Source organism: Neovison vison, chromosome 3 (genome assembly GCF_020171115.1).
Source record: "Neovison vison isolate M4711 chromosome 3, ASM_NN_V1, whole genome shotgun sequence".
NCBI classification, from domain to species: domain Eukaryota; kingdom Metazoa; phylum Chordata; class Mammalia; order Carnivora; family Mustelidae; genus Neogale; species Neogale vison.
Window position 1 is genome coordinate 2,718,963 of NC_058093.1, and position 14,159 is coordinate 2,733,121.

A 14,159-nucleotide genomic window follows, 5' to 3' on the forward strand; every position below is an offset into this window, starting at 1 on the left:
AGAACCATTTACCAGGCACATGGATGTAAAAAGAAAGCCAAAAGAGCAATACTCATATCAAACAAACTAAATTTTAAACTAAATATTGTAACAAGAGATGAAGAGAAAATTATATTATATCATAATAAAGGGGTGTATCCAACAAAAATATCTAACAATTATAAATATTTGTGCCCCCAACCTGGGAGCACCCAAATATGTAAAACAATAACAAACATAAAGGAACTCATTGATAATAATACAATAATAGGAGGGGACTTTAATACCCCCACTTACCTCAATGAACAGATCATCTAAGCAGAAAATCAACAAAGAAACAGTGGCTTTGAATGGAATGCTGGGCCAAATGTACCGTACAGATAAATTTAGAACATCTCATCTTAAAGCAGCAGAATAAATAGGCTTTTCAAATACACAAGGGACATTCTCCTGAATAGATCACATATTAGGTCACATACCAGGCTTCAACAAGTACAATAAGATTGATATCATAGTGTGCCTATTTTCTGACACAATGCTATGAAATTTGAAGTCAAACAAAAGAAAAGAAAAAATTTGGAAAGACCCCAAGTACATGGAGGTTAAAAAACATCCTACTAAAGAATGAAAAGGGCAGAAATTTAAAGCAGAAAGGAAATTAAAGCAGAAATTTAAAGTACACAGAAAGAAATGAAAATGAAAACATGGTCATCCAAAACCTTTGGGATGCAGTAAGAGCAGTCATAAGAGGGAAGGAAGTACGTAGCAATACAGGACCACCTCAAGAAGCAAGAAAAGTCTCAAATACGTAACCTACCCTTACATGTAAAGGAGCTAGGAAAAGAACAACAAATGGACCTAAAGGCAGAAGAAGAAGGGAAATAATAAAGATCAGAGAAGAAATACATGATGCAGAAACTAACAAACAAAAAACAGTAGATCATATCAATGAAGCCAGGAGCTGGTTCTTTGGAAAAATTAATAAAATTGATAAACCCCTAGCCAGACTTACTCAAAAAGAAAACAGAAAGGACCCAAGTAAATAAAATCATAAATGAGAGAGGAGAGATCATAACCAAAACCCACAGAAATACAAAGTTATAAAAGAATATCATGAAAAATTATATGTCAACAAATTGGGCAACCTGGAAAAAATTGATAAATTCCTAGAAACACACAAAATACCAAGAATGAAACAAGAAGACAAAAAAAAATGTGAACAGACTGACAACCAGCAAAGAAAATGAATACGTAATCAAAAATCTCCCAACAAAAGTCCAGAGCCAGATGGTTTCACAGGGGAATTCTACCAGACATTTAAAAAGAATTAATACCTATTCTTCTCAAACTATTCCAAAAGATAGAAATCAAAGAAAAATTTCCAAACTCAGTCTAAGGGGCTGGCATTACCATGATTCCAAAATCAGACAAAGACCCCATTAAAAAAAGATAATTACAGGCCAATATCCCTGATGAACATGGATGTAAAAATTCTCAACAAAATACCAGCAATTTGAATCCAACAATACATTAAAAGAATCATTCACCATGATCAAGTGGGAATTATTCCTGGCTTTCAGGGGTGGTTCAATATCCACAAATCAATCAATGATACACCATATTAATAAAGGAAAAGATAAGAACTCTCAATAGATGCAGAAAAAGCCTCTGACAAAGAACAGTGTCCATTCTTGATAAAAACCATTAACAAAATAGGAATAAAGGGAACATACCTTAACATCATAAAGGCCATATACAAAAGACCCACAGTTAATATCATCCTCAATAGGGAAAAACAGAGAACTTTTCCTCTACAATCAAGAACAAGACAGAAATGTCCACTCTCACCACTGTTATTTAACATTATACTGAAAGTCCTAGGCTCAGTAGTCAAACAAAAAGAAATAAAAGGCATCCAAATCAGTAAGAAAGAAGTCAAACTTTCACTATTTGCAGATGACATGCTACCACATATAGAAAACCAATAAAAGTCCACCAAAAAATTGCTAGAACTGATATATGAATTTAGTGAAGTCACAGGATACAAAATCAACATACAGAAACCTGTTGCATTTCTATACACTAATAACAAAGTTTCAGAAAGAGAAATCAAGGAATCAATCCCATTTACAATTGTACTAAAAACCATAAGATATCTAGGAATAAACCTAACCAAAGAGATAAAAAATCTGTACTCTGAAAACTATACAACACTTATGAAAGAAATTGAAGATGAAACAAAGAAATGCAAAAACATCCCATGTTCATGGATTAGAAGAACAAATAGTGTTAAAATGTCTATACTACCCAAAACAATCTACACATTTAATGCAATCCCTACCAAATTACCAATAGCAATTTTCACAGAGCTTGAACAAACAATCTTAAGATTTGTATGGAACCACAAAAGACCTTGAGTGCCAAAACAATCTTGAAAAGGAAAAGCAAAACTGGAGGTATCACAATTCTGAACTTCAAGCTATATTACAAAGGTGTAATGATCAAGACAGTATGGAACTGGCACAAAAACAGACACCTAGATCAATGGAACAGAATAGAGAACCCAGAAATGGACCCATAACTTTATAGCCAACTAATCTTTAACAAAGCAGAAAAGAATATCCAATGAAAAAAAAGATAATCTCTTCAACAAATGGTATTGGAAAAACTGGACAGCAAAATGCAAAAGAATGAAATTGGACCACTTTCTTTCACCATACACAAAAACAAATCTAAAATGGTTGAAAGACCTAAACGTGAGACAGGAAACCACCAAAATCCTAGAGAAGAAAACAGGCCTCAGCTGTAGCGACTACTTACTAGATATATCTGCAGAGGCAAGGGAACAAAAGCAAAAGTGAACTATTGGGATTTCATCAAGATAAAAAGTTTCTGCCCAATGAAGGAAACAATCAACAACACTAAAAGGCAACCAATGGAATGGGAGAGATATCTGCAAATGACCAATGTGATAAAGGGTTGGTATTCAAAATCTATAAAGAACTTCCCAAACTCAATACTCAAAAGATAAATAATTCAGTTAAGAAATGGGCAGAAGATATGAATAGCCATTTTTCCAAGGAAGACATCCAGATGCCTAATAGACACATGAAAAGATGTTCAACATCATTCATCATCAGGGAAATACAAATCAAAGCTATAATGAGATATCAACTCACACCCATCAGAATCGTCAAAATTTAACAGGAAAAAACAGAGGTTGGCAAGGATATGGAGAAAGGGGAACCCTCTTGTACTGTTGCCAGGAATGCAAACTGGTACAGCCATTGTGGAAAACAGTATGGAGGATCTTCAAAATGTTAAAAATAGAACTACCCTATGATCCAACAATTGCACTATTAGGTATTTACCCAGATACAAAAATACTGACTTGAAGAGATACACGCACCCTAATGTCTATAGCAGCATTATCAACAATAGCCAAATTATGGAAAGAGCCGAAATATCTAACTACTGATGAATGGGGAAAGAAGAGGTGGGGTGTGTGTGTGTGTGTGTGTGTGTTGGAATATTACTGAGCCATAAAAAAGAATGAAATCTTGCTGTTTGCAACAACATGGATGGAGCTAGAGTATATTATTCTAGGCAAAGTCAGTTGGTCAGAGAAAGACAAATACCATATGATTTCACCCATATGTAGAATTTAAGAAGTAAAACAGATGCATATTGAGGGGGGCAGAGAGGCAAACCATAACATAAACTCTTAATTATAGAGAACAAACTGAGGATTGCTGGAGGGGAGGGGGGTGGATGATGGGTTAAATGCATGATGGGTATTAAGAGGGCACTGGGTGGCTCAGTGGGCTAAAGCCTCTGCCTTCAGCTCAGGTCATGATCCAGCCCCGCATCGGGCTTTCTGCTCTGCAGGGAGCCTGCTTCCCCCTCTCTCTGCCTGCCTCTCTGCAAACTTGTGATCTCTCTCTGTCAAATAAATAAATAAAATCTTTAAAAAAAAAAAAAAAAAGAAGGCACTTGAGATGAGCGTGATAAATCACTAGATTATACTCCTAAATTATACTCCTGAAACTAATATTACACTGTATGTTAACTAAATGGAATTTATCTTTTTAAAAGATTTATTTATTTATTTGAGAGAGAGAGAGTTAGCATAGCGGGGTGGGGAGATGCAGAAGGAGTGGGAGAGGCACAAACACACCCTGCTGAGCATGAAGCCCCAACGGGGCTCCATCCCAGGACCCCCAAGATTATGACCTGAGCCAAAGTCAGATGTTTAACCTACTGAACCACCCAGGCATCCTAATAACTGGAATTTAAATAATAACTTGAAACTAAAAAAAAAAAAGGAAATAAACAACAACAACAAAAGAAATTTTCATGCCTTGATAGAAATTTTCTTTAGTTGAACTAAACACTTTAATTAAACCACATAACATAGAAAAAAAGCCAAGGCCCCATTATAGGTTTATATTAATAGACAACTGTACGTAGTTACATTTTGTCTTCATTTACTTAACTCTTAAGTAAAATTACAATTAGTTCAAATATTACTACCACTGGTATGATCATAATTTCTATTCTCTGAACACCAGTCTCTCAAGTTCTAACTGCCCAACTACCTCCATATTCTCACCAACTCCCTCTTCCCCTGTCCCTTATATAAATTCTTTCTTCTGCAAAAATTATCTTCTGCTCCTTCTTTCAAGAAGGCTCAACCACACAGGCCCAGCTGTGGTGGCAGCCACACCTATGACACAGTCCATCGGCACTGAGTACAGCTTTAGTCATCCGGGAGTTATTCTCAGGCTTGCACACTCAACTTCCACTATAAAACCCCTGGGAGCTGTGGACACATACCCATGTGTTGTTTTGTTTTGTTTTACTAGGGCCAGCCAATAACCACAGTGTAGCAATGCTTTTAATACTAAAACAACAGAACCTACAAGCAAAATAACTGATAAATTGAACTAACTTGAACTAACTTGTTTGCTTGTTCATACTGTGATAATACAAATAGAATTTTCCTGGTAATTGCTTCATAAAGAAAGGAAAAATAAAAACAAAAACTTAAGACACCAAGGAAGAGTTGCACTGTTACCATAAACAGATCTGAAGTAACAGCTTTATAAAACTTTATTACAGCTAACAATCAGAACTGGGGTAAAAATACCTAGCTCTGCATTATAAGGAGGGCATATAAAGAAACACTATGCAAATATATAAATATATATTTTTTAATGATTTTTAAGTACACAGTTTAATGGTATCAACTACATCCATATTGTCATGTAACCATGACCACCAAACAACTCCAGAACTCTTTTCATCTTGCAAAACTGAAATTCTGTACCCATTAAACAGTAATTCCCCATTCCCACCCGCCCCCCCAGCCCTCAGCAAATACAATTTCTTTTTTTTAATTTTTGTTTCATTTATTTATTTTCAGCATAACAGTATCATTATTTTTTCACCACACCCAGTGCTCCATGCAATCCGTGCCCTCTATAATACCCACCACCTTGTACCCCGACCTCCCACCCCCCCCACCACTTCAAACCCCTCAGATTGTTTTCCGAGTCCATAGTCTCTCATGGTTCACCTCCCCTTCCAATTTACTCCAACCCCCTTCTCTCTAACTCCCCATGTCCTCCATGCTTTTTGTTATGCTCCACAAATAAGTGAAACCATATAATTGACTCTCTCTGCTTGACTTATTTCACTCAGCATAATCTCTTCCAGTCCCGTTCATGTTGCTACAAAAGTTGGGTATTCATCCTTTCTGATGGAGGCATAATACTCCATAGTGTATATGGACCACATCTTCCTTATCCATTCATCCGATGAAGGGCATCTTTTATTAATACATCATTTAGACTTTATTTGTTCCTATGGATTCACTCAGATGGATGCATTTCTGCATGTTTTAAAAGCACCTAAATGCAAATTTGGTAACAATAAATGACTAATCACTTTAGCACTCTCCAGATATTAAGCATTTCATAACTTTATTCAATTGACTTAGCCATTCACTGTAATCTAGCTCACAGAGATGGTTACATTTAACCTTGCTTCTTCAATAATGTAGAACAAAAATTTTTAAGCATATCCCTAGTTTTGAGAAATGAGGTGAACATATCACAGAAATTATGGCAGAAGCTAAGATCATTTTAATCAGCCTTTTTCTTAACTGTCAGAGATGGAAAGATGTATGGGTACCATAAAAAGCAACCTCCACTGCTGTCACTGACAAGCCACACTGAGCCCTGCACTGTAAGACTGTATCACCAATAATGAGATGTTCAAACCCAGTAGATACAAGAGCTGGGCCCACCTAGAATGAGGAGTACAAGATACCTAGGGATGAAATCTACAGAGGTGCTCACTGCAATACCCTGAGTGTGTGTGCATCCTTAAATTTTCCACCTGGGTGTCTCATTTATCTTCCTCCAATCCCTGCCCTGCACAAGAACCCCATAGTGATGCAGCTGTAAGAGTCAAGTGTGTCCAAGCTCCACATTCCATACCTGAAACTAAGTTGCAGAACCCACCTTCTCTCTAGTTGAAAGGGTTTACTCATCTCCTGCCCAGTGCTTGGGGACTCAGCCATTCCCCTTAAGTGACCAAGATCAGGCTGATGTGGTTCTCTACAAATCTAAGACACTGTCTCCTCCCCCCAGTGCCTGTATGATAAGACCCAGTAGTCTGCCTTCTGATACTAGAACCCTGCTTATAAACACCAGCCGTATTTCAGGCCTTGTCACAGTCTGACAGAATTCCTGATGCAAATCACCTACTTGTATTACAATATTACCTCATCCTTGATTTTCTCTCTTTGTTATTTAGAGCCAGGCCAAAATCCCACCCCATGCAATTTCCAGTGCTGTCTCCTTGCTAAGACCACTGTTTAGCCTGCTAGTCTAGACTTCTTAAAAGTCTGTGGGTCAGTCTGTCTTCTTTCAGTTGGCTTCCAACTAGTCCTACCTCATCAGAATTAACAGAACCATCCATTTATTGTGACAACCAAGATAATCAAAAACACCTTCAGCCTTAGCCCTGTTGGGGTCACTGGAAGTAGAAGAGAAGACAGACGTTCAACGAAAATCAGGCCAAGCATCTGGAACCTGGTTCTTTCCGTTCCATCGCTTGTGTCAAATTCACCTGGGGTAACTTCTAACTTATCTTCTTAACACACACTTAGATAGTGCTTACTATATGCCTATATATAAAAACATCTTATAAACACTAACTCACCCAGTCTTCCTAACAACCCTTTGACTTAAGCACGCTTACTACTCCCATTCTACAGATTAGGAAACTGGGGTTTGAGAGGTTAATGACTTATCCAAAGTCACACATATAATAAATATAAGCCTAAATTCAAGCCCAGCCATTTTGATTATAGGGCAAATCGTAAACACTAAGCGATGTAGCAGACAACCATATCCCCGTTCCAAAGATTTGATCCAGTAAATCTGAGGAAAGGACTGAGAAATCACTATGTATATGAACAAAACTTTCAGATGATTTCACATAGTTAGAAGGGCACCCAGCTCCCATAGTATGTGGGAACCACAGCACTATTCCACACTTCATTTGGGAAAGACAGAGAGGACACTTCTGTGTCTAGAAACGATTGTGTGTTGCAATATACCAAGAAAGCAAGGGAAGGCAGTGGTTGGGGAACCATCATTCAAAACCTTGGAAGGAAGAGTAATAATGCTTTATGCTTTCATAAAAAGGTCAGTAGTGAATTATGTATTGTTAAACAGAATGAAATACATTAAGAATGCAGCACCAGAGCAAGAGTATCACAGCTTTAATAAACATGAAGTTATCTTACCAGGTAGGGTGCATGACAGGAATGGACTTAAAGGAAAGAAGGAAGCAGAGTCTACTTCATTCTGTGGTGGGCTGCACATGGTCAGTCCTGAGCCAGTCACACACGACAAATGATGCCAGGTAACCCCAAAATGTTATTTTAAGCAGTGTAGGAATTATAGCAGTTGAGGGAGGAAATAGAAACAATAGGGTATACATGAAAAAAAAAAGATAAAATGTGAAAGAACTTTGAAAACAGTTTCTCACCACACAAATATGAATACCACTCCTTTGTTAAGTGGTATGCCACCTTGAGAGGCCCCCAGAAATTTAAAAAAAAACCAAAACACAAAAAATATCCAAGCCAAACACAGCCATAAGCAACAACCCACCACCAAAAGGGGGTAAGCAGCTATAGACTGGCCTGCGGTGTTTCTGACCACTCAGTATGGACAAAATCATGGATCAAGGAGTCAATGCAAAGCAGAGCTAGAACACCCACCCTGCCAGCCGCTGCTACCAACCGCGGAGTACGAGGAAGAACAATGTCCTGGGAAGCTCGGTCTCTAGCTATAGAGAAAAGCCACAACTCTGCCTCGGAGCATGAACGAAAATAACACCCCATGTGTCAGGAGAGGTGTGTTCCCAGGTTCCCACCAGCTTAACTGTATGTAACCCTAAAGGTTTTGGGGAATGCAACCAGGAGTTGAGTTACAAGAATGCCAAATTTTAGTTTTTTAATTAATACAATAGTTGGTAATAAAAATAAAACTGTTAAACACTGGGCGCCTGGGTGGCTCTGTCAGTTGGTCTGCCTGCGGCTCAGGTCAAGATCCTAGGGTCCTGGGATCGATCCCCCATCGGGCCGCTTGCTTGGCAAGGAGTCAGCTTCTCCCTCTACTCCTTCCCCCTGCTTGTGCGCGCGCTCGCTCTCTCTCTCTCTCTCTCTCATGCGCGCTCTCTCTCAAATAAAGAAATAAAATATTTTTAAAATTGTTAAATATTATTATCTTGTGCTAATGTACTTTGCCAAAATTTTAATATATTTCATAGCTTCTTTTCGGACCCAGGTATTATAAAGCAGGTAAATAAAATCCACCTTCATCAAATCTTGTCCAGTTTACTCCATCTCCTCAAGTCTTGCCTTTCACTGTGCTCCTTCGCATTCTGGAATAAAGCAACACTGTACCTGGAACTCTCTTTTTTCTTGCAAAACAAGATTCATCCCATTACCTTGCATTCTCCACTACTCTTGCCTCTACTGAGATCTTCGCCACCCATACTAATTATAACTTTTAAGCAATTTAGTAACTTCTATTTCATAGAACTGGAGGTAGGTAATTGAGAACTGTCATATGCAAATATTTTAGCAGACAAATAATGCTCATAAGTAACAACAAAATACAACTATCTACAGCCAATCACTTTCTTTTTACACCTTCTGAAAATGGCAAACAGAAGGTGAGTTAAAAGAATGCCAAATGTTAGGGGTTTTAGTTAATATAATAGTTGGTAATAAGATTGTTTAAAAATGGGCATCTGGGTGGCTCAGTCAGTTAGTCTGCCTTTGGCTTAGGTCATGATCCTAGGGCCCTGGGATCAATCCCATATTTGCTCCCTGCTCAGCGGGGAGCCTGCTTCTCCCTCTGCCACTCCCCCTGCTTGTGTGTTCTCTCTCTGTCAAATAAAAAATCAAATTTTAAAAAATAAATAAATAAAACATTTTTTAAAAAGACCCAAAAGGACATCCATTCTAAAGTGTATAAAAACAAGAAGCAAAAGTATATAAAATTAAAATTATGTTTCTACTAATCAGTGTTTCTGTATTCAATTTTTAAAAGTAAGTTATCTACTTACCTAATGATTAATCATTAAATAACCCAATTTCTTATCTCAGGATTTCAAGTTACCTAAGGATTTTGGAGTTATGCATAAAATTACATGATACGGAACATAACTATGTTGATATAAAAAGTCTGTCTGAATAATTATTCATTTTAGTAGATATAAATATACATTTTTCATAAATTTCCATATTTTATAGCCATAATGCCAGCTTATTTCATCAGTAAATCAATAAAAGAGCTTGGGAAATTCAGATTAGCTAATCTCTTCATAAAAAGACAAATTTAAATGTCATTAAAAATGTATCTGTATTTTATTTATCATTGACAAATCAGCACAAAGACATATAAGTGCTTTTTTCTTTCTTAAACCAAAAATTTAATCTAACTTGATTTCTCCAAAGACTCACATTAATTATATAAATTTGTATTCTTCAAATTTATCTAAGCTAGCAGTTTTTCTAAGAAGAAATTTCTCCCATAATAGTTCAGCACATGAGGAATTTGAGAGGCAGGTTGGGGGGTCATGGGGGAAGGGAAGGAAAAAATGGAACAAGATGGGGCCAGGGAGGGAGACAAACCATAGGAGACTCTTAATCTCAATAAATAAACTGTGGGTTGCTGGGGGGTCAGGGGGAGGGATAGGGTGGGTGGGTTACGGACATTGGGGAGCATGAGTTCTGTGAATTGAGTTCTGCGCATCCTTCCTCGCCCCATCACCGCGGTCCTTTCCGCCCCGCTTCCATTCTCCCGCTTACCACTGGAGGGCGCACGGGACGCACAGTCCACCGGGTTCGCGGACGTGCGGAGGCCGCAGGAGCCTCCCGGCTCCACTAGGGGACCCTCCGGAAACCTCTCGAATCGCACAGCCGGGATCACGCGCTCCCCGAGCATCTGTGCGCACGCGCACAACTCCTGCACGCTCCATCGGATTGCGCAGCCGCTCTCGCTGAGACTGAGGGGAGGGGGGCGGGGCGGGGCCCCGGGAACGCGCACGCGCGGAGGCCGAGGCCTGGCGGGAGCGGGCGCCGGTGCGGCCCGCGTGGCCCGTGTTCCCCGCGCCGTGGAGATGCCCAGCGGCGGGTGGCGGCCCGAGGACGGCGCGGGGCTGCGCTCTGCGGACGGCGCGGGGCTGCGCAAGGACGACCTCGGCAGCAGGGTGAGTGCGGCCCGGACGACCGCTGAGCCCCGCCGCTCGCCCCTCGGTCGTCGCGTTCGGCGGCGCGTTAAGCGGAGACCGTGAGGTTCGCCCCGGATAGACGCGGGCGGCGCGGGCACCGAGGCGTGCCGGGGTCTCTGCGCTTTCCGAGCCGCTGGCAGCGCCTCCCCCGACCCGTGACCTCGCCCCCGACCCGTGACCTCGCACCCCGACCTGCGCCGCGGCCCGGCGGCCGCGCCGTGTCGGTCGCGAAGACCCGCGCGGTCCGTGTGGAAGCGCCGTCGTCGAGCCCGTCCGTCCGCGCACCCGCGCCCCGCACGCGCCCCGCCTCGCCCACCGGGGTCCGGCCGCGCGCTCGGTCGCGGGCTGCCAGAGGAGGGGCGCGGAGGCCCGGGTGCGGGGGCGCGGCCTGCGAGCGGCCTCGGGGCGGTGCGGCCCCGTCCCGGGCAGCGACCGGTCCGCCAAGCCGGACCCCTCGGGGCCGTCCCCTCGTTAAGGGACGAGCGCGCCCGCCGGCCCAGGGGGACGGGTCTGCCCGACGCGGGTCCGAAGCCGTCCACACGGGCTCGCCCGGGAGTCAGTGGCCGGTCAGTGGCCGACGCGGGGACGGTCACGCCGCGGGGACTCCGCCTCGGAGCGCAGCCGCCGCCGCCGGAACGAGCGTTTCTGCCTTCGGACGAGGGTCTCCGCCGGGCGCCGGGCGGACCGGTCCTGCTGGGGAAGACGCGGCCGCCGCCGGGACGGCTCGGCCCGGTTCCGCCTCGGAAACGGGACCAGGAGCAAAGCCCGGACGGGAAGCGCTCGGCCTCGTGCCCCGTGAGGGCGATCGCACGACCTCCTCGCGCTGGGCACCCGGCTCCGCGCGTCTACACAAACCGCGAAACCATCGTAGTCCGTGACGCGCTCCTTTCTTAAAAAGCAGAAGTGTGACTTGAAAGAAGTCATTGAAAACGGATACTATTTTTGATGCATATTGTCTGTTTGAAACAAAAAGCACAGACTTTGTTGAGTAACCGGGGCCCTTGCAGGAGTGCTGGTGACCCTCGCGAAACCCCCGGTCTGGGCTCAGGGGCTCTCGAGCACCTGTCAGGTGTAGTCACGGTTTCCTCTCCCAGCTTGCCCGGCTGCAGCCCACACGCTGCGGTTCAGAGAGAGTCGTGTGTTTGCGCCACCGGCGAATTCTAGCCCCTTGTCCCATCTCTCCAAGTTTAAAAGGCCCTCAGTTGAGCACACGTCACTAGGCTCTGATTTAAGAAGTTTTTCTTTATTTCAATAGATTAAAGAACAAAAAATTGTGGTGGATGAACTTTCTAACCTGAAGAAGAACAGGGTGAGTTATGAGGATAATTCTGAATTGTAAGTGGGAAGGTTTGGTTGTATCTTATTAACTGTATCCTAAAGTAAGAAGAATTATATGTAAGATTTATATTTACATTAAAATTTGCAAGGTCTCAGCATCTTTTTTTACTTACATTGCCGAAGTGTAAAGTGCCCAGTATTTTATACACGTATGTGGATGTCTGTGTTGATTATAGTTGATAACGTTTTCTTCGCATCATATGAAACTCGCAGTACCTTTGAGCCAAACGACATTAATTATGCAGTGCTATCTTGGATCTGTAATCACTTATGGCATTGACTTATCCTTGAATTTGGTGTTTTCTTTTGAAATGAATAACTTTTAAATATATTAAGAAAGGAAACTATGCCTTTAAGTGACTGTAGATAATTGTTGAAAAAACAAAAAGCATAAATTGCTTCCCCCTACCTGAAATTATTTTACACAAGTCTTCCATATATTTAACATGGCTGTTTTAGGTCATGTGCATTAACGTATTCATAAACAAGCAAGCTACTGCTGTATGTATAGTTATACTGTCAGAAATTACATTTTAAAGGTCAGGAAGAAATTATTTTGAGCCCTTTAAAGCCTTTGATAACTAACAGGTTGTTTAACATTTCTGGTATTGTTCCTTTTGGAATTTTAGAACTTAAGTCACAACTGATACAAACTTTCTAGAGGGCAAGTTGGCAGAATGTATCAAAACCTTAAAACTATGTAGCACTTTTACCCAGTTCCATTTATAGTAATTGAGTGAACAAAGATTTAGTTACAAAAACTTCATTGCCACATTGATTTATAAAGTTGGTAATGTTTTAAAGGTCTAAAACTTGAGGACTTACGGAATAAACTGTAGTATTACACCCATACAATAATGTTGTAAAAGAATACTTATTGATAAGGAAAAGTATTCCCAATATATTGTTCATTGATAAAAGCAAATAATAAATCGATTTATAATAAGAGCTGTTTTGTTCAAGGAAACTGATAGTTTGATACACGCAGACAAAAAACATTTCAGCTCAGTGTTAATGGTAGCAGTTTCTAGGTTGTAAGATAATGGGTGACTTTTATTTACCTATATTTACTAAGGTATTGTTCTGAATATGTTACTAAAGTTCAAGAATATGCAATAAAAGGATTCAAAGTTTTGACATAGGCTTTTTAGATCAAATCCTGATATTAGTCTAAATTATGTTTTGCAGAAAGTATATAGGCAGCAACAGAACAGCAACATATTCTTTCTTGCAGACCGAACAGAAATGCTTTCTGAAAGCAAAAGTAAGTTTTTTTTTGGTATATTATATAGAAATGCATGAAAAGCCTTTTCAAAGTTTTCTGTAGAAACTCATGGTAGTGCCTAAATTATGCTGTCTACATCTGAGTGCTCAAATATATATCCGAAGATCAGATGGCGGTATGTTAGATGAAAGTAATACTGTGGTCTGGTTTTTCTTTAAGTTAGCTTTCCAAAGATGGAAGTCTACAGTAAAAAAATGAAATAAAAATATATATGATGTATTAGAAAGCCATAATTATTAATGTCTGCTTTAGAATTTTTTTGGCAGATCTAGGTATGAAAACTGCTCTGCCACTTTCTGCCTTTGTAACTTTGAGTGAATTACTTTGAGTCTCCGAAGTTTTTTGGGATTCAAACAAGAAGGAATAAGGTGTCTCCGTGGCACAATGAGTAGAGCATTGGACTTCTAGAGGCTGAGGACATTCAAACAAGAAGGAATAGGTAAAGTTCATAGCCAGTGCCTGGGCCAAAATAAGCATTTAATAAACAGAAATTATCTTCCCAAAAGATAGACATCCGTTATTAGAAGCCTTTTGAATGCAGTGCGTATACTCTAGTGGTTTGATCTTGGTAAGTGCTGCTCTATGAATTACTAGGGAAAAGTCCGAGAATTTTAATTTTACTTATTTTTTCTCCCCTCCCCCACAGATATACTGGATGAACTGAAAAAAGAATACCAAGAATTAGAAAACTCAGAGAAGACCAAAATCAAGAAAGAGTCAACTTGATTTCACATAA

General features: G+C 40.8%; 1 protein-coding gene across 1 annotated transcript; it reads left to right on the forward strand.

The window, feature by feature from the left end:
• The first annotated feature begins 10,640 nt into the window (after positions 1 to 10,640).
• Positions 10,641 to 14,158, forward strand: ASDURF (ASNSD1 upstream open reading frame). The gene is made up of 4 exons (XM_044241145.1): positions 10,641 to 10,779; positions 12,056 to 12,109; positions 13,327 to 13,402; positions 14,070 to 14,158. Exons 1-4 carry the CDS (start codon positions 10,690 to 10,692, stop codon positions 14,147 to 14,149), a joined length of 300 nt encoding a protein of 99 aa, XP_044097080.1. The 5' UTR covers positions 10,641 to 10,689; the 3' UTR covers positions 14,150 to 14,158.
• The last annotated feature ends 1 nt before the right edge of the window (position 14,159 follows it).